Source organism: Toxotes jaculatrix, chromosome 16, assembly GCF_017976425.1.
Source record: "Toxotes jaculatrix isolate fToxJac2 chromosome 16, fToxJac2.pri, whole genome shotgun sequence".
NCBI classification, from domain to species: Eukaryota; Metazoa; Chordata; class Actinopteri; family Toxotidae; genus Toxotes; species Toxotes jaculatrix.
In genome coordinates, this window is record NC_054409.1 from 7,338,492 (window position 1) to 7,365,073 (window position 26,582).

Consider the following 26,582-nt stretch of genomic DNA (forward strand, 5'->3'; position numbering starts at 1 on the left):
TTCCTTGTTGCCAAAGCACTTTGACAGATCAATTTATTGAGAGAAGGAGATTTTTGCCCTGATGTATCAGCTTTGTCTACTTCAGTGGTCAATTCTGATTGTTGTTAAAGCAGAAACTGTTTGGAGGAGAAGGTATGGAATCAAATGGTGAGCATCCTCACCATGTAAGCCACCTCTGTTTATGTGTTCATACTACACGCTGTTAATCTGTGGTTTCAAACTGTTGTGAGCTTTGAGCAAGTGGTGAGTAAGACAGGAACAGGCTTCTTCCTGTTTCGCACGGTCTGATGCTGTCTCTGTAGGATGAGGGTAGTGATTGACCTACAGGAAAACCACCTGACTATTCACCAGACTTCACCCAGAGACTGTTGTATTTTCTCTGAGCATCAGTACTGGCCCTTCTACTCTTATTCCTCCTCTTATCTTTTTTTCCTACTGCTTGTCCTGTTATCTAACCAGGAATAAAAAAAAAAACAAAAAAAACAACAAAAAAAAAAACAAAAAAAAAAACAAAAACGTGTGACTTGTAAAATTCTACACAGACAGAATTCACAGTTGAACTGAATTTAACTCTTCATTTATCACGGTACAGTTTTTCTGTCCAGATGTTTCTCATGAAAAAAATGGTCCTGCCCTCCCCTCAGTGTAATTATAAAGAAGCACACACACACACACGTGCACATGCACAAACACACATACATGCTTATATTTAGGGCCTGATAATAACGGTGCAGTATGAGAATCTGCTCCCTCTGTTATTACATCTGCTGCACAGAAATGGCGACAAATAGAGAGGTTGTGTACCAGTGGTGGGAATAACAAAGTATGAGGGGTGATTGACCAGTTCGTGGCCTAAGGTAGAAGGAGGCAGTTTTAGAAAATCTAGTGCACTTATTTTTCCGCATAGTCCACTCCTAATTTTACACACTCAGTCCAGCGGTCCTTGAGCACGCTGATCCCTGCTTTGTAGAAGCAGGTGTCTTGGACCTCTACAGAAAGTGGTCCACTGCAGAGGTGACGCCATCATCACTATCAAAATGGCGACCACTGAGCTTCATCTTCATCTAGAGGAAGGGGTAGTAGTCTGAGGGGCCAGATCAGGTCAAATGAGGCAGAGGACCTCATTGGGTGATGAGCCCTTGAGACCGAGATAGTGGATGACTGCATTAAGGTCGATGTATCCGTTTTCTCAGACACAGCTGACTAGTAATTTTGAACCAATTAATTTTTGAAACTGAAATACCACAGATGTTAACTTCACACTTTCTGCATTATCACTGAAAGAGATTCTACCTTAGAACACAAACGTGTCCTGTCAACCCACATGCATTTAAACAACCATTATTCAGGACAGTTTTCAGGTACTTGTATTTACTTGACTATTTCCATTTCATGTTACTTTTTAATTCTACTTCACCACATTAACGGGTAATAGTTATAGTCGCTTGCAGATTAGAATTTTACATCCTGTGCAAATTCAAAAATCTCCCTCTTCAAGCGTGACTACGTAACTTTCAAAACAGGAAATAACATAATCCTCCTCTCAAAACAGGAAAGTTGAACTCAAAAGCTCTCTTACTCAGTTAACAACACTCATGGGTTTTCAGTGTTATGTTTTGTCTGGTTTGACCGTTAGCTGGTTTGACCGTGGCTAACGTTAGCACACTTTTGATGCTTAGTAACTTACTGATTACTCTTATCTACTAGAGCTACTGTTACACAATTTTATAACATGTCGCACCTAAACATTTACATGACTCATCACAAGCGTAAAACAAGTAACTAAAGGAATCTTACAAAATGTGTCATTGTCCTGTAATAACCACTTGTGGCCACAGTGGACGCTGTTCAGCCAAAAGTTACATCGTCTCATTGGACAGCTATCATTTTTGCTAGTCAGCTAGTCATTTTTGTCTATGATGAATTCCATAATGTTTTCTTTTTATTTGTTTGTTTTATTTTTCATTTAACATTGTTTCTTTTAGATTTAAACCTTTTTTTAAAGATATATTGTTATAAACTCTATATTGAGTTGCGAAAATCAGATGTACCTCTACCAGCTACAGCATTAAAATCCTGTTTACATATTAATCCATCAGTATATTATTATCTATATTACTAATACAATATAGTCTATATAGTATAGTGCACATACAGCATTAATAGAAGAACTTCTATTTAGGATGATATTTCTACTTTTATTTAAGTCAGTGTTTTGGCCAAAGGACATCAATGGATAGTTTATTTGCTCTTAATACATTGTGTAAATTACACAGGGGGAGTTGACATTTTTAGAGTCTCGGTGGAGAAGAAGAAAGAAAATGGGAGGTTAGAAAAATAACAAGGGGAAGCTGGTGTGGGGTAAAGTAGGCAGAGTGAAGGAGAGCGTGGGCAGGAGAGGGGGATTTAATGGGAAAGGATCTGAGAAAGAGGAAGAATGGAAGCAGTTAGGATGGGAGGCAGCGATGACAGGACTATTATTAAAGCCTCCACTAATAAACGCTCTGCAGCCCATTGAGGAGCAGAGATGGAGACATCGTGCTGAACCCCAGCATCCATGTGTGTTTCATACACATACTTTGTTGTCATATCATTTCATTCGTCAGGACTTCTGGAGATTAGTATGCAGTCACCGAGGCTAAACCAGCCAATGGATGGTCGCTAATTCCTCTGATTGTGGGGCTGCCTGCCTGTTAAACTGCAATATCTGGTGCTGTATTTATACATGTGTTATACACAAAAGATGCACAAGATGCACGTGGGTGTGGAGCAGTTAGAGTTTAAAGATATTTTGGAGGAGCGGATTAATGAAAGTAAAGTAATGTAACACATTACTTTTACTAGTAACTAGTAATGTAATTATTTTTTCAGTGATTAACATGTAATGGGTAAGTGATAACAGTTTTAAACGAATTTTCCCCAGTGCTAACTATAGTAATTTTCACTTCAATGGAAATATCAGACATAATGGACCAGATATACTGGACTTCCCTGTCAAAATTCTTGTTCCCCAGAGGTTGAACCCCTTTGATTTGACCCTGTCAAACAACCCCACATGAGCACAAACACAAGGTTAAGAAGCTTTGAAAAAGACAATAAAAACACAGCAAGGCTCAGCTGCGCTTAGCTAAATGCAGACTTGAGCATGCTAACGTGTTAACCATCGTAGTTTAGCGTGTCCACATGCTAACATTTGGTTATTATTACAACCACAAAAGTAAAAGTAAATGATTTTATTGGGAACATGAATGGCTGTATGAAATAACATTGCACTACATTCAGTCTGGACCAAAGTGGACTCACTGACCAACAGACTGACATAATCCTAGAGCCATGCTGCTAGTGTGGTTAAAAAGCATATAAATACTTGTGTGTGTGTGTGTTTGTCATGCTCTATGCCACTCTGTCTCAGTGTGTATGTATGTACCTTAAAGTGTGTCTTTGAGTTTCTTCTATATAACCATCATAGTGGCTCACATTTTTCTTTTGTCACTTTTATTACACAAAAAACTGAATACAGTCGTGCCACACAGAAGCATCAAAACTGTCACATTGCTCTTCACCTAAACAAACAACACTGTTTTAAATACTGAAGGAAAGAAAATTACAATCAGAAATGCAGCTTGGATGAGCTGTGAAGCGAAGCAAAGTCACACTGGAAAAAGTCACACAAATAACATTCAGTAATGAAAAACTCACTTACAGACAGTAGTTGAAAATGGTCAGTGGCTGATCATCTGCAGACCACTGCTCGAAACAGGTGGGGGGTTCAGTATTTTGCTCAAGGGCACCTCTGCAGGGGGGCTTGAATGAGTTGAGTGCTTGCTAAGCCTTCGGCTTTGTCTTGCTGGCTAGAGTGAAACTGATCACTGAAAATTCAGTAATCTGAACATCTAGTTCGGCAACAGAAATCTCATTTCATTTCATAGTTTAAGCAATGAATACACAACTCAGCAGGTGCTAACAAGAACAATCAATGATTACAAAAAAAAAATCTACAGTACATTATTTGAACTTTGATCACATTAATTCAGTTTTCAGACAGCAGAAATTGTCACCCTTCGTTATCAGGTCTCAGTATCGTGGTCGAGTTTCCATAATTCACTTCATTTTGTACATATTGGATGGAAATATCCCGTTAGAATCACAATACCTCTGATGAACAAGCTTCATTTCCTTGTGATTTAAGCTGTCATACAGTTATGGTAAAATTATTATGCATGGTGTCTATGCAGCCAGAGCTCTATGAAGAGCTACCTGAGAACTGCTATTTCATTTCCTTTCCTGTTCATCTAGGGGAAAAAAATGAGGCTACTTGAACAAAGGTCAAGATAAACATCACATTTGTTTTGCAATTGAGTGCAATCAAGCTATGAACCCACATATCAGTCATAAAATGTGATTGTCCTGAACTCATTACACACGTACAATAAACAGTCTGATCAGAATGGCTTCCTCTGAGGGCGTAACTTCCAGAGTTGGAGGTCAAAAGTTCAAATTCAAGGGTCATACATGGGGTTGTTGAAGTTTTCTAAAGTGCTGTAGTCACTGTTGTCCAGTAGACGACCGTAGTTTGTCCGTCTGAAATGTACGAAAAAGAGAAAAAAACGAAAAAAGAATAATAAAGGAAGTGGTGGAAAAAAATAAAGAAATGAAATGGTCAGTCCTCTAAAATGACTTCAGTTTCAATATGACAGGAATCACTCAAATACACTCTCTGACAATAATTAATAACAGCAGACTTGTTTTCGGAAGGATAAGAAGAAATAAATATAGTTAGCAAACTGCTCTTTATAATAATAATAATAATAATAATAAAAAGGAAAACATTCTGATTTTGGTGAACTATGCCTTTAAAGGGTTCAGTCAAAAGTTACTGACTGTACTCAGTGAGGTTTAGACCAAGGACACAGTTGTAACTGTTCTTTTGCAGTTAGTTCTATACATAAATAATGAATATGATATAATGTTTTCCACAAAATGTCAACACTTGAGCTTCAGCACAGTAACAGCTGCATGTTGATGTAAAGTGTAGGAGATTTGTTTGAGCTCTGGACTTACCGGATCTTGTAGTAGTACAGCCCACCTAATACTACGATGACAATTACAATGAACAAAAAAATGATGCCTGCAATACTTCCTGGAGAGAAAGAGAGAGAGAAAGAGAAAAAGAAATTAAGATACATCAACCCTGCAAATATCCATTGTTGCTTAAAAGTACGTTTTTGTCCCACAGAGTAACGAATGACCACTGGAATTTTTTTTTTTCATAAAATCCCCTAATGATGAATCCAGTGACTTTTTTTTAACTCTTTTGTTGACTGAAAAGTTATTTGTGATTTCTGTCTCTAGCTGACTAACATTAAATGCCAGTAGTTTTGTGAGCATTCACTCACAGAGTATTGAGCATATTAAAATTATGACCCAATAATGATGTGAATGTAAAGTAAAATGAAAAATTCTTTTTTACAGCAACATAAACGTCTGGGTCAAATTCCATGGCCATCCATCTAATAGTTGTTGATTTGTTCCAGGCTGGGCCAGTGTGGTGGACAGACCAACCAACACAGTGACAAATTGAAAGTCCCATCCAGTTTCAAAATAACACAGAGCTTTAAGAAAGACTCCGAGACATAAAACACACCACGTAGTTGATTCCACTGGGTCATTCTTTTAGTGTTATGATGTCTAAATGTGTTTATGGCCTCCAGGGGTTTTATGAGGATGTGACTCAACAACTTGTTACCTTTTACCTAAACTGTTTATTAACAATCATGAACCGATCATAGAACAAAGCTGTGTGATCTTTGAACCCACTTGATGTCAACTCAGTGGAGACAGTGGTTTGTGCTGCAAACCACAACAAACCAAAGCTGTTAAGAGGGCGGCCGTGGTGCCCTCTTAACAGCTTCGAGTGCATGTGCATGTGCATGCTTGTGTGTGTGTTTCGTTCACTTTGTGTGGGTAAAATGCAATCAATAAAGTATAAACTTAAACTTAAAGACCAGTTTAACAGACGCAGCGTTTACAGTGTGTATCATTTTACTTTAGTGTGATAGCATGCTAACATTTGCTAGTTCTAGAAATTTGCTAAAATCTCAGCTGTTTCAAGACTGTGATTAAACAGTGGAGGCAGCTGATCTTAAAATAAGATATTCACCAGCACATATTTTCCAGCTGCAAAAAGACGAAAACCGCTTTGGAAAAAACGCACGTCCTGTAACCAGTCCTGTAACTACTTACAGCTCTATTCTACGACATCTCAATGATGCAACCAGCATCTTTACTTAGTTCCTGGCCTCCTAATAGTTTGCTGAAGTGTATAACTGAAGAGAAATAATTCCAATTTACTTCTTGACTTCAGTTTCTCAGGCAACTTGGTCAAAAAGGCCAGTCATAGTTCTCCACACTTTAACAGGACACCTTGCCTGGAAACATTCAAGTTCATAAACCAACACCCTAGAATGAAGCTATTAAAGTTCTGAGCCAGATTTATTATCAGATGTGACAATTACTGATGATGGGAAGGAAGTCTTCTTTATGGTTCCTGAACACGAGGGACAGAGTTCAAATGCAGCTTCAGAAAAACACCTAATACCTGGAGTTGCCTAATACGGGCCTTGTTAAGCAGGGCAGATACAATAGAAATAGTAAGAAGATAATCAGATATACAGGCTTATCAATATTCCATCCCAGGAGAGAGAGCTGGCAGACATCCTGCTAAAGACTCCACTGAGAAGCAAACAGAAGCACAAGTGATTTGCTCTGTTTTGTTCATATTTTAACCACAGAATGACACAGTGCTTAATCAGGTCAAAGAGGAGGAGTAACAGATAATGTGATGCATGTGCACATCTGACCTCTTTAATCAGAGAGCTATGATAACCTGTACTTTCTTGGGTTCTTGTAACAATGCTTGAGTGTTAGGCAATGTATGATAATGTTTGACACATTCACAAACACTCTCATTTGGACACTCACAGACAGACAATTTACTCTCAATATATTCTGACAACACAACTTTGGCACTAATTTCAATGAAATCACTGCATATGCACAGTGGGTTTGAAATATCTCAGCAAGTAGCCTACTGGGTGGATTGCCATGAAACATTGTACAGATATTCATGGTTCCCAGGCGATGAATTCTAGAGATGTTGGCAACATCTACTTGATGGCCAGCAAAAAATTTTCCATAGTCATTCATGGTTCCCAGAGGATGTATCATAACTTCTTTTGTTATCCCCTGACATTTTCTATAGTGCCACAACCACTGTCTCATTGACATTTTTCATTGTTATTGAAATATGTTGACAACTGTTGAATTGTCATTAAATTTGGTTGAGACATTCATGGTCCTCAGAGTTATAGTCCCTGACCTTTCATCCAGCAGCATCACCTGGTGTGAACTTGAATATGTACTTAATTTATGACCGGATACCTGCAAAACTAATGACTGTTTAGTGCTAATTAACAAATGTTAGCTTGTAACATATCCTGACATGCTAAACTAAGATGCTGAACATGGTAAACATACCAGCTAAACATCAGTTTGTTTGCTTTGAAACTGTGAGCATATGAACTTGCTGATGTGAGCATTAAGTGCAAAGCACAGCAGTTTCACTGAGGCCACACAGAGCTGCTGGTATGACTGTAGACCCTGGGTCTTGTTCTAATAAACAGATTTATTTCAGCATAAAGATTAAACTTGTAAGCAGTGTTATACTGTCTTAGTATAAAATAAAGCTTAACTGAGCTAAAAAAAAAAAAAAAAATTAGTAGTTTGTGCATAAACTCGTCCCACAAAAACTTTACATTGCGGTTACGTTTGTACCGTAGCAACTATTAAAAAACCAGAACAAAACAAAAAATAATAATTTTAGTGTTGTGTACCTGAGCTCAGAGCTTTGGATTTGTGTCCCTCCTGATCCAGTCCTGTGGTGTGGGTTATACTGGGAGAGGTGGTGGTGATGGTGGTGGTGGTGGTGATAGGTGAGGTGTTTTTGGTGGTGGTTGTAGGGGAGGTACTGTTGCTGGTGATGGTGATTGTAGGGGAGGTGCTGTTGCTGGTGGTTGTAGGGGAGGTGCTGTTGCTGGTGGTTGTAGGGGAGGTGCTGTTGCCGGTGGTTGTAGGGGAGGTGCTGTTGCCGGTGGTTGTAGGGGAGGTACTGTTGCCGGTGGTTGTAGGGGAGGTGCTGTTGCCGGTGATTGTAGGGGAGGTGCTGTTGCTGGTGATGGTCGTTGTAGGGGAGGTGCTGTTGGTGGTGCTCGTCACATGGGTCACATTTGGGGTCTGATCAGTGTCAGGTGATGGGGTTGAGGGGGAGAATGAAGTTGTTGAGTTTGTATTGTTGGCTGACGCTGGGGTTTGTGTAACTGCAGTGGAGAAAGATGTATGGTTGGTGGATGGAGTTGTACTGTTTGGATTTAGATGGGGGATAGTAGCAGTTGACGTGGCAGGTTGGGTACTTGATGAAATCCCAGTTATGGGCATTGAGCTGGTGGGTGTTGAGCTCAGTGTAGATGACTCTGGTGTGGTGGAGCTCTGTGATGTTACTGCACGGCTCAGCAGTAGACCTGTAATTCAGGACAAACTTGTTTTGTTACTTGTCAAAGTGTTTCAACACGTATAAGAGCATACAACAGTCATTCTTGTCTGATCAAGTCGTCATTTGTTTTATTTGTTTTATTTAAGAACATTTGACTCATCTCTCAGCTCATCTGTTATTTTGGACATGATATAATTTTAACATGTTATGAGCGAGTGCTGGGAAAAGCCAGCAGGTACAGAGTGGGACCATTAGTAGCAGACAGCCAGGTCGCAAAACAACCTAAACCTGGCAAAAAGTTAATTATCTCACAACAGTAAACACAGCATCAGGTCATCTGAAATCAAATAACACCAGTACAGAGACAGCAGAGACAAATGGACAAAACAACCAAGCAGCTAAATAGCTTAATTGTCAATAACAAACCAAGCTAGGCTAGAGTGGAACCTGCAGCCTTCCCAGAATGGTGGAGGATATTAGCAATATCAATGCTGATGTTTAGCAATCACATACTGTACATATATAATGTTTAAAGTAAAGTTAAAATGTACTTTTGACTGGTGATTATTCAATATTTTTCTTAAAGTAAACAAATCCCATAAAAAGACAAGATCAATGGAGTGATACTGCTGCCATTTAAAAAAATGAATCCATATATTTCTGAGCTGTTTTTAAAGATCAATCAATCAATCAATCAATCAATCAAGAACTTTATTTGTCCCCTGGGGGGCAATTCAAGATTTGCCTCTTCTGTGTAATGTCAGCCCTGTGTAGTCTGTCAGGGTGCTGCAGCTGCTGGACTTTTAAGGACAGCTTCACCAGTTTCTGATCACTTTGATTTTGATCACTCTCTGAACAAATAGAAGACTTGAGAGGCTCATGTTTAACAATGACAAACGATTCACATGCTGTGGAGCAGAACCATGTAAGAAGCCAAGTTTTGTTGTCAGCATTTCAGTGAACAGGAAATCAGGGCAGCAGCCTGGTATGATGCATTCAAGCTTTTCCTGTCTTCTTGCTCTGGTCGCAGTGTTTTAAATTGAGTCTTCACTGCACAGCTCCACTGGAAATGAAAACGTTGTTGTTTTTTCTCATCATGTGGCAGAAAGTTTCATTCTTTCCGAGACGAATTAACTGTGAATGCATCATCTAGTTTTGTACGACTTCTGTCACTACCCACAGGTTTCACAGTCAAAGTTAAAAAACAAAAAATAAAAAAGGATGTAAGTAGTCTGTTTTTAAAAATGCTGTCACATGAATTTTGAAAATGTCGTGAAACGAGCCTGACTTTGCCGAACAGGAAATCATCTCACCCGAACATAAACTTAAATTATGCAGCTTGTGACTGATATACATATCAATGCTGAGATGTGAGCATCCCCGTGATTCTCTTCACAACATTTACACATAAAGGAAGTATAGAAAGGACTCATCAGGACATAAAACAGCATAAACTGATGTCAGTTTACTTACATGTTATCAGACTTAACAGGCTGACCCTCATCACTGTATTCCTTCTACTGAAGATATCTCCGCAAACACTTGTGTAGCTGCAGCTCTGTGCTCTGTAAACCCTGTGGACAGTTGCAGTGTGTGTGGCTGCCAGTGACTGCAGGTGACTGATTGTAAGAGCCTGGGGGCGAGGCTACATGATGACTGAGTCACATTGAAAAGCTCCCAGGGCGGCCGCGTCACAGCAGAAACATGTTGTAATGAAGAGTTTAAAACCAAAGACCACAGGAAGATAAATAATAGATAGATCTAAAATGTCTCTGTAGATTATTTTTAGTTGGGCTTAATATAAGTTCTGTTGAATTTTAAATTAACATTTAGCTTATTGTGCTTGACAGTATTCAGTATGGTATCACTAATATTCCAATAGGTGCCTTCAGTGTTCTGTACAACTACATGGAGAGCACTGGATTAAACTATTGTTCCAAAATATTTCTGTTGTGTTTTACAGTGTGAATAGTTTTAATAAATTAAATGAATAATAAAATAAAAATAGGTGTTTTCTGTGTGGGATTGAATAAAGTTCTTTTTATTCTGTGGGGTAACCTGGTTTGTCCATTGTGTGGCTGTGCCCAAATGAACTAAGCTGTATTGTTTTAGTGTGCTGTAGTATTTTCTTAGTCCTTTTTTATGATCTTATTTTTTTCAGTCCTTACTCTATGTGAGTAATTAACCCATGAATGAGTAATGTTTTAGCTGTAATTATTAATCCATGCCAGGAGAGAGCAGCACATACATTCAGAACGTGGCCTGGAGCGTCTCAACCAGCGAAGAAATTGAAAAGAATAGAGAATGATGACATTTATGAGTCTGTGAAACACAATAAGGAAAAGTATAAATTAATCAATAACCTGCTTCACTGGGATAAGGAAGAAGGAAGAAAAAGAAAAGCTCAAGCACTTAACTGAGAACAACAGAGGACCAAGGATTGGGGTCTTGGGTAAAACCACAGAAAAGATTGTATGAGGCATGCTCCAATATCAGTCAGTAACAGAGTGTGACTGTCCACCTGGACATTCTGGTGATGTCCACTCATTCCAGGACATATTAATTAAAATCTGACAATTAAAATTCTACATTTTTTGCTCGATAAGTGGATGCTACACAGTATGTAGCGTCCACATGTGTGTTGAAGTCAGATTTTATTAATTTAGAAAAATTAGCATTTTTGTTTTACCCAATTAATGTTTTAAAGTTTGTTTAGTGTTTTTTTTTACATTTGGAAGTATTTCAGTATTTTATTTTAGTATGCAGTCATACAGCCTTGACAACTGACTGCAGTGCACTGCTGCCCTCAGTGGGTTCATCAGTGTCCCACGCTGGTCTGTCAGAAGCCTGTAGTTTATATTATAAGCCAGCAGAGAGCAGCATGTTCTTTTACAATGTGGCCTGTGCTTTCAATAGCAGAGAAACCATGGGATATTTTAAAGCATGTACATTAGGAATAACACAGATAAAAACTATCCAAAAGATCCAAATCACAAATCCATGTCCCAATAGCTTCATTATATTAAAATATCATGTAGGACCATAGAAAAAAACGATCCTAGTAATTGGTCTGTTACAGAAATATGTGAGTGTATTTAATTAATCTTTAATTTGGCATAATAGTTTTGAACAATTAGTCAATATGAAGTACAAATTAGTTATGTTAAAGATTAACTGATTGTTTCATTAACCAGCATGAATAAATCCTGAATTTGAAGACATTTCTGCTGTGGATCAGTTTTGTCTTCACTGACAAAGACCAGCAGTGAGAGGTTTACATACACCTCAGTAGGAGATGAGAAAAACGGACACCTCCTGCTGTAACTATCGGCATGAGGTGTCCGTTTTTCTCTCTGTGACAAATTCCTTCTGCTCTCAACCAATTGCCTAATTAATCGGCCTGGCTGCTGATAGCCCTGAATTAGTTTGCAAAACAAATGAGGACGGCTGCCATGACACTGAAGCTTCTGTGAGAGGTCAGTGAATGAGGGTCTGGCATGAATTAATCTCTAATATTTGAGGAATTACTTCATCTTTCTTTCTATGTTTTGTACTGACAGTCTTTGAAGATGATGAGGACTTTGATGTTATATATATATTGATATTTAAAAGGCTCACTGTTGGGCTGGAGTTAAGCCTTCAATAAATCTTAAATTTAACCTTCATGTTGCTTGTACAACTTTAAACTTTAACTTTATACAATACAAATACATATACTTCAAATTCAGTCACTTATGCCAGTGGTAATTTAGAAAAATGTTTACTAATCACTAGACTTTTCACCTTCAGTGGATAACTGGAGACCCAAAGAGTTAGTTTTAGCAAACAGTGATAATTAACTGATACACAATGTCTTTAAATTTGACATAGGAGGAGTTAATATATCGATAGACAGTCATATGGAATATGCCTCATAATAAAACTCTGTACACATTAAATTTTCGGATCTTCATGAACAAACTCACATGTACTGTTTAGCACTTGGGAATATTTGTGTTCCTTTATACTTTTCCAACATCACATTTTCACATTTTAAAGTTCGCACTCTGGGGTGACTGTTAACATCACAAAGATAGTAAAATGTTAATTTGGCCAACTAGAGCACAATTACCTAAAATAAACTCGATTTAGAGAAAAAAAATTGACAAGAAAATTAACAAAACATTTCAAGCTGTCTTTATAGTCATTTCAGACAGGAACTGGTTCCATTATGCTCTAATATATTCACTACCAAAACTTTGTTGCGTCTTAGTCCAATCCATGGCATCCCCAGGGAAGATCCTTTTAACACTGTGTCCACGAAGAATGGCTTTAATCAGTGGGGTCAAACTTTCAATCGGCTATGAAAGCATAATGGATATCAATACGTAAGTAAACACATGCATTTAACAAACACTTAATAACACTATATTAAAAAACTCTTCCACTGCATCCCTCCCTTTGTTGGCAGACAGACCTGCACTTTATCAAACTCCTATATGACACGAAATGCCTGTTGTGCACAGATAGGAACAGATATCGTTAATTACAGAGCACCACCCTGTTACCATGGACCAATAACCAAACTGGAAGCACAGTCTCAATTCGGTTTTCACTTAGAGGTGTCAATATTTGGAAAATATTAACACTGATCAAGCGAACAGTGAAGGACTGAATCCGAGCACTGGCTGTCAAAATCCATACTGTCACACCAGTATCCACAAATAAACACAAACAGCGACCACTTAAACTAAAACAGAATTTATTTATGAAGAGCAATATTAATTCACAATCAACACTACTTCAGATTAATAAAGATCAGTAATAAACAGCTAAAACAACAAGCACAAAAGCAAACTGGCACATGTGGGGTGTATGTGTGTGTGTGGGGGAGAGAGAGAGAGAGAGAGAGAGAGAAAGAGAGAGGCGAAGATGGTGGAAGAAATCATATGAGTGACGTCAAATCGCTGAGCTCAAGATGGCTGGCTTAAATGAGAGGTTTGAATGGAGAGAGCGAGGAACAAAAGGGGAACAGTGTGGTCTGACACGTGTACCCAGCAAGAAGATGGCGTCAGGCCAAACCTAGGTTATGCTACTATGCTATCGCTACACTCACGTGGCTATGGAAGTATAAAAGCGTATGTTAGCACGTGTTAGCAGCCACGAAGCACTGAGTGCAATTAAACAAATAAGCTAACAACAGACCCTGTTCGCCGCTCAACAAACATAGGACACGGCAGTCCTACAACAACACAGCTGACAAACAATAAGTTGTTCATTCGTCTGGCAGTTGCAGCAAGCTAACGCAAACGTTGGAGGGGAAAAGCATCAGAGTTGACGCAGTTGGAGAACAAGGTGTAATGCGTTCTCTCCTTGATGAAGTCTCTTTGTCAAGATCAGCTGATCCGGCGCAGCTGAACGGGGTCACTTCAGCAGGGGGTTTCATTGACTTCAGTGTTCGTTAAGCCTTGGGCCTTGTCTCGCTGCCTACAGTTAAGCAGACAACTGAAAATTCAAAAATCTGAACATGTAGTTTTGTGATGGAAATCTCATCATTTCATAGTTTAAGTAATGAAAAAACAGGTCCAACAATCTACTGAACATTATTTGAATTTGATGTCACATTAATTTGGTTTAGTTTATTGTTCTTCTGGGTTTTCAATTATTATTTCTTTAAATAAAGAAATTAAAGTGTCAGAAAACATGACTGCTTTCTGAACCCTTTTGTTTCGTTTTGAACTCTTTTGTGGACTTTTGAACCTTTTTGGACTCTGGTTTCTTAAGTTTTGTTAGTAGTTCCTGTTTTATTTTGAAGTCATAGCCCTTGTGTATCTTGGCTTGTTCTACTTCCTGTGTTTGTCTAGTTTCCCGCCATTTGTGATTGTCTGCCCCGCCCTAATTGGTATCACCTGTTGCCGCTTGCCTTGTGTATTTAAGTCTCGTTGTTTCCTTGTGTCCTTGTCCTTGTTTACCTTTTGTTGGTTCCCCGTGTTGATTCCTGTGTGTGCTTCTGCTTTGCCTCCTCTACCTTGTCAAGTCCCCGTGTTCGTTCCTGTACCTGTGCCTTGCGTTTTCCCCCTCATGGACTTACTTTGGTTTCCTTTGTTTTCAGGTAAGGGCTATTGTGTTTTTGTTCAGTTTTGTTCATGTGTCTTTTTTCTCCTGTGTGGATGATTCTTAGTTGTTTAAGTTTTGTTCCCTGGCCCTGGACTCTTCCAGTGATTTTGGTTTATTAAAAGACTTTTAGTTTACTCATCTGGGTTGTGATGCTGTGACATTAAAGGGTCAGTCCTCTAAATTTACTTCAGTTTACCATTATGATAGGAATCACTCAAACACACTCTCTGACAATAATTAATAACAGTGGACTTATTTAGAAAGAATAAGAGGAAATGAAGATCATTGAAGAACTGATGTTTGGGGCATACAAGCATTTTTCATTTGTAAAATTAAATTTACTGTATGAAGGGCAGTCCCTATGAGGCCTGTTCAGGGTGTGTGCTACAGAGTCACAGGGACACTGTTTATGACACTGTTTTAAATTTTCAGTGCTATCAGCTTCAGCAATGAAAGTCCATTAATCTTTATTGTATTTGGGTGGAAGTAGAAATTTCAGATAAAGACAAAAAAAAAAAAAAAAAAAAAGCCTTTAAAGGATTCAGTCAAATGTTACTGTCTGTGAGGTTTAGATCAGGGACCCATTTATAACTGTTCTTTTGCTGTTAGTTCTATACATAAATAATAAATATGATATAATGTTTTCCACAAAATGTCAACACTTGAGCTTCAGCACAGTAACAGCTGCATGCTGATATAACTTGTAGGAAATTTGTTTGACTTACCGGGTCTTGAGGAAGAACAGCCCAATTATGATGACAATTTCAATGAACACAAAAATGATGGTTACAATATTTCCTGTAGAGAGAGAGAGAGACAGAGAAAACGAAAGATGCAATAAATCCAGTGTTGCTTAAAAGTATTTTTAATGACCTGTCCATGGTTTTTCCTTCTAAAATTTCTTCCTCCATTTCCTTCTTTGTCTCCAGTGTCATTTCCTCCTTTTCTTGTTTACTTTTGGAATCATCAGGAGTCACATATCTCTTCTTTTTGATAACTAACCAGCCAACTTTGTAGTTTTGCCTAGTTAATTACTTTTTCACTAGACTGTGTTCAGTTAGTGGGGAAGAGTAACAGCACGTTCGGTCGACCAATCACCAGGCAGACAGAAACGTGTAAATTGGAAAATTCTTTCTTAGGGTCTGGGTCATTGTGGTCGACAGCCCAACCAACATATTGAACAACCAAAAGTCCCATCCAGTTTCAAAACAAGGCAGCACTTCCAGAAAGACTTTGACACATAAAACACAGCATGCAGTTGAAAAATATAGTTAGACACAGTGGGTTGGTGAACATCCCAACAAGTAATAGATGGATTGCCATGAAACTTACACTGTACAGACATTCATGGTTCCCATATGATGAATTGTAGTGATTTTGGCAATCCTCTTACTTTTCCTCTAATACTGCCATGTGGTTGACATTTGAGGTTGAGCGTGAAATATCTTTTCAAGTATTGGACAGATTGCCAATGAAATTTGCAACATATATACTGTTTAAGGACCCGAAAGGCTGAATTGTAATGGCTTTAGTGATCCTCTGAATTTCCCCCTAGTGACACCAACGCGTCGCAGTTTTTTCAGTTTATTCAATAAAATATTGAATGGAGCAACTATTAAAAGAAGACAAAATAAAAAATAGTAATTTTGGTGTTGTGTACCTGGGCTCAGGTACCCTGAGCTGTGATCCAATGCAGTGCCATGGATTGTCCTGGGAGAGGTGGTGTTGGGTGCACTGGCAGCCTGGATGGCTTTTATGGTGTGTAGGTGGTAGGTGGATGGAGTTGTACCACCCCTGGGGTTTAGATGGGTGCCAGGTGCAGCTGACGTGCCAGGTTGGATCCTTGATTGGGAATTGTTGGGTGCTGGGCTCAGTGAAGTTAACACTGGTAACTCTGTGGTGGGGCTCTGTGATGTTACTGCATGGCTCAGCAGTAGACCTGCAAACATTGTTTTGTTACTTGTCAAAGTGTTTCAGCACATATAACAGGAGCTAAATAGCTTCATTGCCAGTAACAAAAAGGGCTACGCTAGCAATTGAGTGGAACCTGCAGCCTTCTTGGAACAGTGGCGGATGTTAGCAATATCAGTGCCGATGTTTAGCAGTCACATAGTGTACATATATAATGTTTAAAGTCTAAAATGTACTTTTGACTGGTGATTATTCAGTATTTTAGTAAAGTAAACAAATCCCACAGAAAGACAAGAGCCATCGATGGACTGATACTGCTGTCGTTCAAAAAATGAATCCATTTGTGAGCTGTTTTTAAAGATTTGCCTTTTCTGTACGAAGCAGTGGGCTTGGGGTTAAAGCAGAAAAAGGAAGTCAGAACATTCTGGTTGACAAACTAACACATTTTTGGTTTTGATCTCTTCAGGGATTTGTTGACAATAGGAAAATTAAAGAATAAAGTCAGCCCTGTGTAGTCTGTCAGGGTGCTTCAGGTGCTGGACTTTTAAAGACAGCTTCAAGACCAGTTTCTGATCACTTTCATTTTGATCACTGTCAGAACTAATAGAAGACTTAAGAGACTTGTGTTTTGTTGTCACCAACACAATCAGAAATGTCTCATGTACCTAAAAATCAAATACGACATTTTAGGCCTGTCTCTATTTCTCTCTCTCTCTCTCTCTCTCTCTCTCAAAAGCTGCATTCTGCTGTGTAACTGTCACATCCATCAGGGAGAGCCAGCCTGTGATTTTTTTTTTTTTTTTTTTTAACTGATAATTAACTTTTGATCTTTTGATCACCATCTTTAAACCAGTTTTTCATATATATATCAATATATATCAATAATATATCAATGCTGAGGTGTGAGCGTCCCTGGGATTCTCTTGACAACATTTACACATAAAGGAAGTAATTTCACACAAACAGAGATAGAAAGGACTCATCAGGACATAAAACAGCATAAACTGATGTCAGTTTACTTACATGTTATCAGACTTAACAGGCTGACCCTCATCACTGTATTCCTTCTACTGAAGATATCTCCGCAAACACTTGTGTAGCTGCAGCTCTGTGCTCTGTAAACTCTGTGGACAGTTGCAGTGTGTGTGGCTGCCAGTGACTGTAGGTGACTGATTGTAAGAGCCTGGGGGCGAGGCTACATGATGACTGAGTCATATTGAAAAGCTCCCAGGGCGGCCGCGTCACAGCAGGAACATGTTGTAATGAAGAGTTTAAAACCAAAGATCACAGGAAGATAAATAGGTAATAAGTTAATATAAGTTGGGTTTAATATAAGTTCTGTTGTATTTTAAATTAACAGTGAGCTTATTGTGCTTGACAGTATTCAGTATGGTATCACTAATATTCCTGTAGGTGCCTGTACAATGTTCTGTACAACTGTATGGAGAGAACAGAATTAAACTATTGTTCTAAACTATTACAGTTATGTTTTTCCAAATAGTTTTGTTTTAATAAATGAAATGTATGGGAATGAATAAAGTTCTTTCTGTGGGGTAACCTGGTTTGTCCATTGTGTGGCTGTGCCCAAATGAACTAAGCTGTATTGTTTTAGTGCGCTGTAGTATTTTCTTAGTCCTTTTTTTTTTTATACCGCTGCGCCGGCGATAGCCAAGGCCGGAGGCATTATGGTTTCAGTCTTTCGTCTGTCCTTCCACTTGCTTGAGGTCAAAGGTCAAGGTCTCTGTGACTGTTTTTAGGTTTTGCTTGGCAATGCAATATCTTAAGAAACCTTTGAGGGATTGTCTCCAAACTTTGCACAAATGTTAATTGTGACTCAAGGATGAACTGATTAGATCGTGGAGGTCAGAGGTCAAAGGTCCACTGTGACCTTAATGCAAATGTTGTGCTTCAGAATGTGTTATGGCAACATGGCACCCTCTGTGGTGGACGTGTTTGATCACGCTGCTCTCGAATGCCGGCTTTTTTTGTGTGCTTTCTGCAGTGCACAAATGCCATGCACTGCTAACATACAACAGGCAGGCGCTGCTGGATATCGCCAACTCACCATAGACTGTATAAGACATGGACGTAGCACCCGTGACGTCACCCATTGGTTTCGGGGAGTCGTTTTTGTGACCAAACCATGGGCATTTGAGCTGCGCCATCTTGGATTTTAGTGGGAGTGTACTTTCCATATTTGGCGAAGAGGCGGTTACTCTACGGGTCAGCCGGGGTCAGCCGGCCGAGAATCCGGCCACTTAGCTCGGACCAACCGAGCTAGCCTAAAGCTAATCAGCTAATCAGCTAGGCTAACAAGCTAAGCGGCAGCTATACGCAGCTACATCCAGTCCCCGAGTCCGACCCGACTAGCTCGACCCCGTGTAACCGCGACACAGAACATACAACAGAGATCATAATGTTGCTGCTGTGTTTTAAACATGACTGTTTCAGATAGAGAGGTTTTAGATGGAGCTGCAGGGTTTGGTGGAGTTGTGGGGGGGGGATTTGTTTCTAGCCTGTTATTTAACTGTGAAACAATCATTATTATTTCATATTAATAAAATATATTAAAAAGTTAAAACATTATTATTATTATTATTGTTATTGTTGCCATTATTATTAATGATATATAATGAGTGAACGATAAAAAATAATGATGATGATAATATATTAAAATGTTTAATGTTTAATATTTAATATTTACCGGCTTTCGCTGCTGCCTCCATCCCCTATCCATTTACAGTTACAGCAGCACACAAACAACAGCAGCCGCTGAATGACGGAGCTGCTCTGTCCATGCAATGTCGGACTTTTTAAACAGAAAAATTAGACGAAATAAAGTCGTAGCCTCGTATTGCCGCAATAAACGGACTTTGAGAGCACGGAACACACCGCAGCAGCGTTCCTAACATTATCCGCTCCGGTCCTCTATCTGTATCAGCAGCGACCATAAATCGGCAATTAAGTCATAAGCCAGCGGCAAAATATGCCGGTACTAATTAGTGCCAACATCCAGGTAAAATACTGAGAAATTTACTTACCGAAAAAACTGCAACACAGACTCCTTCGACGGTCGGTTAGTACAGTCCACACTACAACAAGCCATACTGTCACAAAAACCTATCCGAACATTGGTAAACAAACACGGACACTGCAACTCCTGTCAACCGCTGGAGGTAGCCGTAGGCCTCTGGATGTAGCCGCCTAGCCCAGCCGATGCTTTAGCAATGAGCTAACTTTCAGTGCCTGTCTACGGACTGTCACTCAACGTAACCACGCCCCAATTTATTAAGCCTAAATAACACTAAAACGGTTGTGGTACAAAAAAATTCACCCCCCTCACAGTGTTCACGGAGGTGGAAACTATCAATAGAGACCAAAAACAAAAAATGTACCAGGCTGTAAATATGTTTTTTTAGGCTGTAAAGTTGGCTATTTTAACATGGGGGTCAATGGAGAATTGCTCACTTCTGGAGCCAGCCCCCAGCGGCAGCCGAGGAACTGCAGCTTTTTGAACGCGGAAGTGATCGTCACTGCTGAAACCTACAACTCCCCCCTTGCAACTCACACAGGCCTGACGGTGATTGAGCGAGCAGACTCTAGGAGAGCGCGTCGCAAACGTAGACGCAAGCGAGATAAGAGAAGGTTCCATGCTAGGCTAACAGCTTGAGCTAACCGACCTCCACTGCCCAGCATCTTGCTAGCTAACGTGCTGGACCTGGAAAACAAACTGAAGTTTTTTTCTGCTGAAATGTCGTTTACATCCCCCTGTGAGCCAACTCCACGGTGTCAGCAGCACGTTACAGATGGCTCATCCTAACGCTGTTTATTTATCGCCGCTGGCAACTTTAACCAGCGCAATCTATGGACTGTATTCCCTAAATATTATCAACACGCGGACATCCCCACTCATGAAAGAAACACACTGGATCATGTCTACAGCAACATACGTGGTACATACAGGGCTGCACAGACTGAGATGTGTTTAAAGCAGCAGCCACTCTGGAGGACTCTTCCGTCAGCATACAGGATTACGCTGAGTATGTGACTGGGTACATTAGCACTTGTGTTGACAACATTGTGCCCATCATACAAGTCAGGAAGTTCCACAACCAGAAGCCCTGGATAAACAGTCAGGTATGCTACATGCTGTGTGCTCAGTCCATTGCATTTAGATCAGGCAATGAGACAGAGTACAAAGCTATGAAGTATGGACTGAGGAAAGCCATTACAGCAGCCAGGAGGCAGTACAGAGAGAAACTGGACAGCTTCTACTCTGCTGACTAATGTTCTTTAGCCCTTGTACATTATCACTGCTTGTCAAAGATGGAGTCAATATGTATTGGAGGTCAGAGGTCAAAGTTCAAGGCCACTGTGATCTTGTGTAAGTTTTGCTTGTGAACACCTAACATTAACCTACCTAAACATTGCCATTATCACTACAAAACAGCCATAACCTCTACCTCTACATCTGCTACAAACAGGCACCCAACCACGTGGAGGCATACCGCTGCCATGCAGTACTTCTAGTTGTGTTTTATTTTCCTTCAGTCCTTACACTATGTGACTAATTAAACCATGGATGAGTAATGTTTTAGCTGTAATTTTTAATCCATGCCAGCAGAGAGCAGCACATACATTTAAAAAGTGGCCCGGAGCTTCTCAACCAGCAAAGAGATTGATAAAAATAGATAAGGATGGCATCTATGAGTCCGTGAAACCCAATAAGGAAAAGTATAAATGAATCAATAACCTGCTTCACTGCTTTATGCCAAAAAGGAGCCTGGTCTTTCGTTTCCTAGTGTTTTCTATATTAATCCTGCTCCTGCCTGTCTTCATTATCAGTCATGCTGGTGTCATGGCTCTAGGGATGACAATGTCAGTCTTTGGGTTTGTCACTTTCACCACTTTGGCTGAGACTGATTGACTGCCATAAAATTATGTTCAGACATAAAATTTTGTATAGTCACTCATGGTTCCTAGATGATGTATCATAACTATTTTTGTGATCCCCTGACTTTTTCTCTAATGCCACTAACTGGTTGACATTTTTCATTGTTGAACTGAAGTAAATTTTATCTCCTGACTTTTCATCCAGTACCATCATCTGGTGTAAACTTGAATATGTACTCAATGTATGACCGGATACCTGCAAAACTAATGATAGTCCCATCTGTTTAGTGCTAATTAGCAAATGTTAGCTTGTAACATATCCTGACATGCTAAACTAAGATGCTGAACATGGTAAACATACCAGCTAAACATCAGTTTGTTTGCTTTGAAATTGTGAGCATATGAACTTGCTGATGTGAGCATTAAGCGCAAAGCACAGCAGTTCCACTGAGGCCACACAGAGCTGCTGGTTTGACTGTAGACCCTGGGTCTTGTTCCAATAAACAGATTTATTTCAGCATAAAAATAAAACTTGTAAGCAGTGATACTGTCTCAGCATAAAATAAAGCTTAACTGAGTTAAAAAAAATTAGTAGTTTGTGCATAAACTCGTCCCACAAAAAATTTACATTGCGTTTACGCTTTTACTGTAGCAACTATTAAAAAACCAGAACAAAACAAAAAATAATAATTTTAGTGTTGTGTACCTGAGCTCAGAGCTTTGGACTTATGTCCCTCCTGATCCAGCGCGGTCATGTGGGTTATACTGGGAGAGGTGGTGGGTGCACTGGTAGTCTGGATGGCTTTGATGGTACTGTGGATTTGGATGGTGCTGAGGCTGCTGTTGTTGATGGTTACGGCTCTTATGCTCTTGTCCCTTGTCATAACAGCCACCTTTGGGGTCTGATCTGTTTCAGATGTAGATGATGGGGTTAGGGGGAAGAACGAAGTACAAACGAAAAATTAATATTTTTGGTGTTGTGTACCTGAGCTCAGAACTTTGGACTTGTGTCCCTCCTGATCCAGTGCGGTGGTGTGGGCTATATTGGGAGAAATGGTAGTGATGGTGGTGATAGGTGAGGTACTGTTGCTGGTGATGGTGGTTGTAGATGAGGTACAGTTGTTGGTGATGGTGGTTGTCGGTGAGGTAGTGTCGCTGGTGATGGTGGTTGTAGGTGAGGTACTGTTGCTGATGATGGTGGTTGCAGGGAACGTACTGTTGCTGGTGGTTGTAGGTGAGGTACTGTTGCTGGTGATTGTAGGGGAGGTGCTGTTGCTGGTGATGGTGGTTGCAGGGAACGTACTGTTGCTGGTGGTTGTAGGTGAGGTACTGTTGCCGGTGGTTGTAGGGGAGGTGCTGTTGCCGGTGATTGTAGGGGAGGTGCTGTTGCCGGTGATTGTAGGGGAGGTGCTGTTGCCGGTGGTTGTAGGAGAGGTGCTGTTGCCGGTGATTGTAGGGGAGGTGCTGTTGCCGGTGGTTGTAGGGGAGGTGCTGTTGCCGGTGGTTGTAGGGGAGGTGCTGTTGCCGGTGGTTGTAGGGGAGGTACTGTTGCCGGTGGTTGTAGGGGAGGTGCTGTTGCCGGTGGTTGTAGGGGAGGTGCTGTTGCCGGTGATTGTAGGGGAGGTGCTGTTGCTGGTGATGGTGGTTGTAGGGGAGGTGCTGTTGGTGGTGCTCGTCACATGGGTCACATTTGGGGTCTGATCAGTGTCAGGTGATGGGGTTGAGGGGGAGAATGAAGTTGTTGAGTTTGTATTGTTGGCTGACGCTGGGGTTTGTGTAACTGCAGTGGAGAAAGATGTATGGCTGGTGGATGGAGATGTACTGTTTGGATTTAGATGGGGGATAGTAGCAGTTGACGTGGCAGGTTGGGTACTTGATGAAATCCCATGTGTGGGCATGGAGCTGGTGGGTGTTGAGCTCAGTGTCACTAGGCTCATCACCGGTGTGGTGGAGCTCTGTGATGTTACTGCACCGCTCAGCAGTAGACCTGTAATTCAAGACAAACATTGTTTTGTTACTTGTCAAAGTGTTTCAACACATGTGAGAGCATACAACAGTCATTCTTGTCTGATCAAGTCGTCCTTTGTTTCATTTAAGAATGTTTGTCTCATCTCTTAGCTCATCTGTTATTTTGGACATGATGTAATTTAAACATGTAATGTGCTACTGGATGGATTGCTATGAAATTTTGTACACACTTTCAGGATGAACTGTAATAACTTTGTTGTTTTAACTCTTTTGATCGAGTAGAAACCGTAGAGGTGGCACCAGCGTTGTTGGAGGCCTGAGCTGAAGCTGTAGTTGTCTCATCAGCAGGTGCTAGGGCGGGTTGCATAGATGAGGACTGAGCGATTTTCAGTTACAGAGACAGGTGTAGACTGGGAGTTGACAGTGCTAACAAAAGTTGATGAGAAGGGACAAGATTTTTATGGTGCACTTGAGGATAACGATGGTGTTGATGAAAACGATGATGGGACAGATGGATCTGTGGTATGTCCTGCTGTGGGTTCAACAGAACAGTAGAAATTGAATGTACAGGAAGATCAATAAAAATAAAAAAAAATCATCTCCTGCAGAGTTCTGCACAAATGGTCTTAATCCATGATAAATGCTTGGCACTTTGGCACTTTGATCAATTCGCCATGAGTGTTGATGGTGTGTGAGATTCCATTTTCTGTTTTGTACTATTGCTTTTTCTCCTCCACATGGATTATAGGTGTGCAGTAACTGCACCTTCTTTAGTATAAAAATTCATAAAAATAAAATACATATATATATGTCAGTGTCAGATGAATGTATGTTCAGTTATGGTTTAATTTCTAGGAATAATACAATTGCTTGTTGTGTCTTTTTTAGATGCTGGACCTGCAGTATTGGGAGGAGCCAATAGTATGCATTTGATTCACAATGTATACAGGGGTCCCTCATTATGATAGTATACTCATGGCAGGGCTCCACCTTTTAATGAAAATGTCCTTTTGAAGTCTCAGGGAGTATGTTATTTGTTCCATCTGATATATATCCTTGTTTAGTTTGTTGCTTTGTTCATAGTTCCTGTTTTATTTTGAAATCATGGCCCGTGTGTATCTTCTCTTATTCTACTTCCTGTCTTTGTCTTGTTTCCCTCCATTTGTGATTGTCTGCCCTGCCCTAATTGGTTTCACCTGTTGCCCCTTGCCTTGTGTATTTAAGTCTCGTTGTTTCCCTGTGTTCTGATCAGTTCGTCTTGTCTCATGTCTTGTCTCTTGTCCAGTGATCTAGTGTGTTATCCCAAGTCATTGTGTGTCAAGTCAGTCAGTCATAGGGCCCTAATTCTGGTGTTTACTTCAGGTGTAGTTGAGGCTAGGTCGGATTTGTCTGGACTTTTAGCCAAGGAGGTTTTAGGCCTTGTGCTGGACTGACCTTTGTATCTGTATTTTCGGAGATTTGATGCCATCAGCATCGGTTTTATAACCCGTTGGCCTCGCCAAGTGATGTTGGTTATACAATTACCACATTTTGGGGGTTATTTTTGCATGTAGATGTCGTTAATTATATTATTAAACGAGGTTCTGCAGGAGCTCAGACTAGCGCGTCTTACTCCATTGCAGCTCGCTAATTCTATGTAGTTGTATTTTTAACATTATTTAAACATATAGTTTTCATCATGTTGCATCAAGAATTTAAGAATGCCAAAATACACTAAAAGTATAAACATTTTAAAAGTATTAAAAAATATATTGTTTATATGTCAGTATGTATGTTTGTTTAAGTGTGTATAAGTGTGTGTGTGTGTATATATATATATATATGAAATGAAGTATCCATTTTATAAATACATTAATTTGTGGCAACAAAAACTTAAGTGTTTTAAAGTGATATTTCAACACATTTTTACATGAACAGCTTAATATTAAAATCTATTGCAATTGAAACACCAAAGAAGTATATTATGTATTTGCTACTGTTAAACTAAGAGTGTTAAACTTGAGTGAGAGTGCTGTGACTGTAACTCAGAGATAGCTCTCTGTTTCCTGGAATACTGTCAACTAAAATTAAACTGCCTGTTGTGTGCTGTATAAATCCACACTGAAATTCCGTGAAGCTGAATGACAAAAATTGAAATTAAAGTTTAACAGAAATTAATCCTAAAACAAATCAGACTGAACTGTAAACAACGAGTAATTTCAATTGACCATCCACTGTTATTATTATTGATAAGACCTAGAAGAATTAGATCATATATTAAAGCATTTAACCTTCTATTTTCAACATTTTCTTGAGTCACTACTACATAAGAGGTGATCTACCATAAAGTGACGAACTATTCTGGATCTAAGTGATCATTTTGCCTCATTGTAAAGAATTTTCTTTGCAAATATCAGATTTCAGGTCACAGTTTTCTGACTGATTCTCTCTGTATTCACACACTTTGTCCACCATTTTACATTTTTCTCTACAAATCCACTGTCACCACAGTTACACTGTCTTTGTATAATACTGAAAGGTGTGAATACATAAATCTGGGATGTTTTAAGAAACTACAAAACTCAGCAGATCAGCAGAAGATCCAAGCAGTTTTCTGTCATTTTAAAGAATAAAAACATGATTTCTAGGCTCAGCACCACCTGAAACAACATACAGGTGTGGGTGGATGTCAGAGTATACTTACATGCCAGTAGAGTTTGCAGCCTGACTCTCATCGCTGTATGCCTGTATATTTCCCCAAATTGTAGACTTCATGTAGCTTTGTGCTCTCTGCTTCCTGTGGATAGCTGTACTGTGTCTGACTGATTGTGACTGCATGTGACTGATTATAAAAGACTAGGGATGAGGCCAAATGATCGAGGAGACCTTATCATGTCATGTTGTACTGGCATTAAGGATGCCTTTTTTGCCAGGAGCAGAAAGTTTAACTAAAAAGTGAAAATGTAAAAACTTGGACCTCAGACCTGTGCAAAGACAAACTGAAGGTGGGTTAATTTGGCCTTCAACAAAAGATCAGAAAGGCTTCCACAAGTTGTCTATGGCTCGCAGCCAGAACATTTTTATTGACCAAAAAAAAACAAAACACAACTTTGTGATCCAATGTGGATCTTTCCTGTCCCTCAAGAACATTGCATTAGCAAGCAAAGGGATGCTTTTTACATGTGTG

The 26,582-nt window shown here is 39.7% G+C and overlaps 2 protein-coding genes across 4 annotated transcripts; both read right to left on the minus strand.

Moving 5' to 3' along the window:
* Positions 1–2,774: 2,774 nt before the first annotated feature.
* On the minus strand, positions 2,775–10,148 carry parm1 (prostate androgen-regulated mucin-like protein 1). Its single transcript, XM_041059480.1, has 4 exons — positions 10,022–10,148; positions 7,893–8,576; positions 5,062–5,140; positions 2,775–4,581 (listed from the first exon to the last, which is right to left on the minus strand). Exons 1-4 carry the CDS (start codon positions 10,050–10,052, stop codon positions 4,500–4,502), a joined length of 876 nt encoding a protein of 291 aa, XP_040915414.1. The 5' UTR covers positions 10,053–10,148; the 3' UTR covers positions 2,775–4,499.
* A 3,124-nt stretch (positions 10,149–13,272) lies between these two features.
* LOC121195814 (cell wall protein DAN4-like) lies at positions 13,273–26,205 on the minus strand. 3 transcript variants are annotated; one of them, XM_041059479.1, is made up of 7 exons: positions 26,100–26,205; positions 22,763–23,435; positions 22,434–22,543; positions 22,155–22,355; positions 16,305–16,583; positions 15,370–15,442; positions 13,273–14,014 (listed from the first exon to the last, which is right to left on the minus strand). In XM_041059479.1, the coding sequence occupies exons 1-7, from the start codon at positions 26,128–26,130 to the stop codon at positions 13,957–13,959; spliced, it is 1,425 nt and encodes a 474-aa protein (XP_040915413.1). In that variant the 5' UTR covers positions 26,131–26,205; the 3' UTR covers positions 13,273–13,956. The 3 variants fall into 3 exon arrangements, with proteins under 3 accessions (XP_040915413.1, XP_040915412.1, XP_040915411.1); XM_041059478.1 differs by having other exon boundaries at positions 22,676–23,435; XM_041059477.1 differs by having other exon boundaries at positions 22,434–23,435.
* Between the last annotated feature and the right edge of the window lie 377 nt (positions 26,206–26,582).

Bases quoted from the DNA above. Each gene is read 5' to 3' on its own strand.
- parm1 (XM_041059480.1), bottom strand. From the start codon at position 10,052: ATGAGGGTCAGCCTGTTAAGTCTGATAACAT. The intron at 8,577-10,021 runs GTAAGTAAACTG...CCTGAATTACAG, and splicing joins CCTGTTAAGTCTGATAACAT to GTCTACTGCTGAGCCGTGCA. The intron at 4,582-5,061 runs GTAAGTCCAGAG...CGTACATTTCAG, and splicing joins CTGTACTACTACAAGATCCG to ACGGACAAACTACGGTCGTC.
- LOC121195814 (XM_041059477.1), bottom strand. From the start codon at position 26,130: ATGAGAGTCAGGCTGCAAACTCTACTGGCAT. The intron at 23,436-26,099 runs GTAAGTATACTC...CTTGAATTACAG, and splicing joins GCTGCAAACTCTACTGGCAT to GTCTACTGCTGAGCGGTGCA. The intron at 16,584-22,154 runs GTACACAACACT...CAATGTTTGCAG, and splicing joins GTCCAAAGCTCTGAGCTCAG to GTCTACTGCTGAGCCATGCA.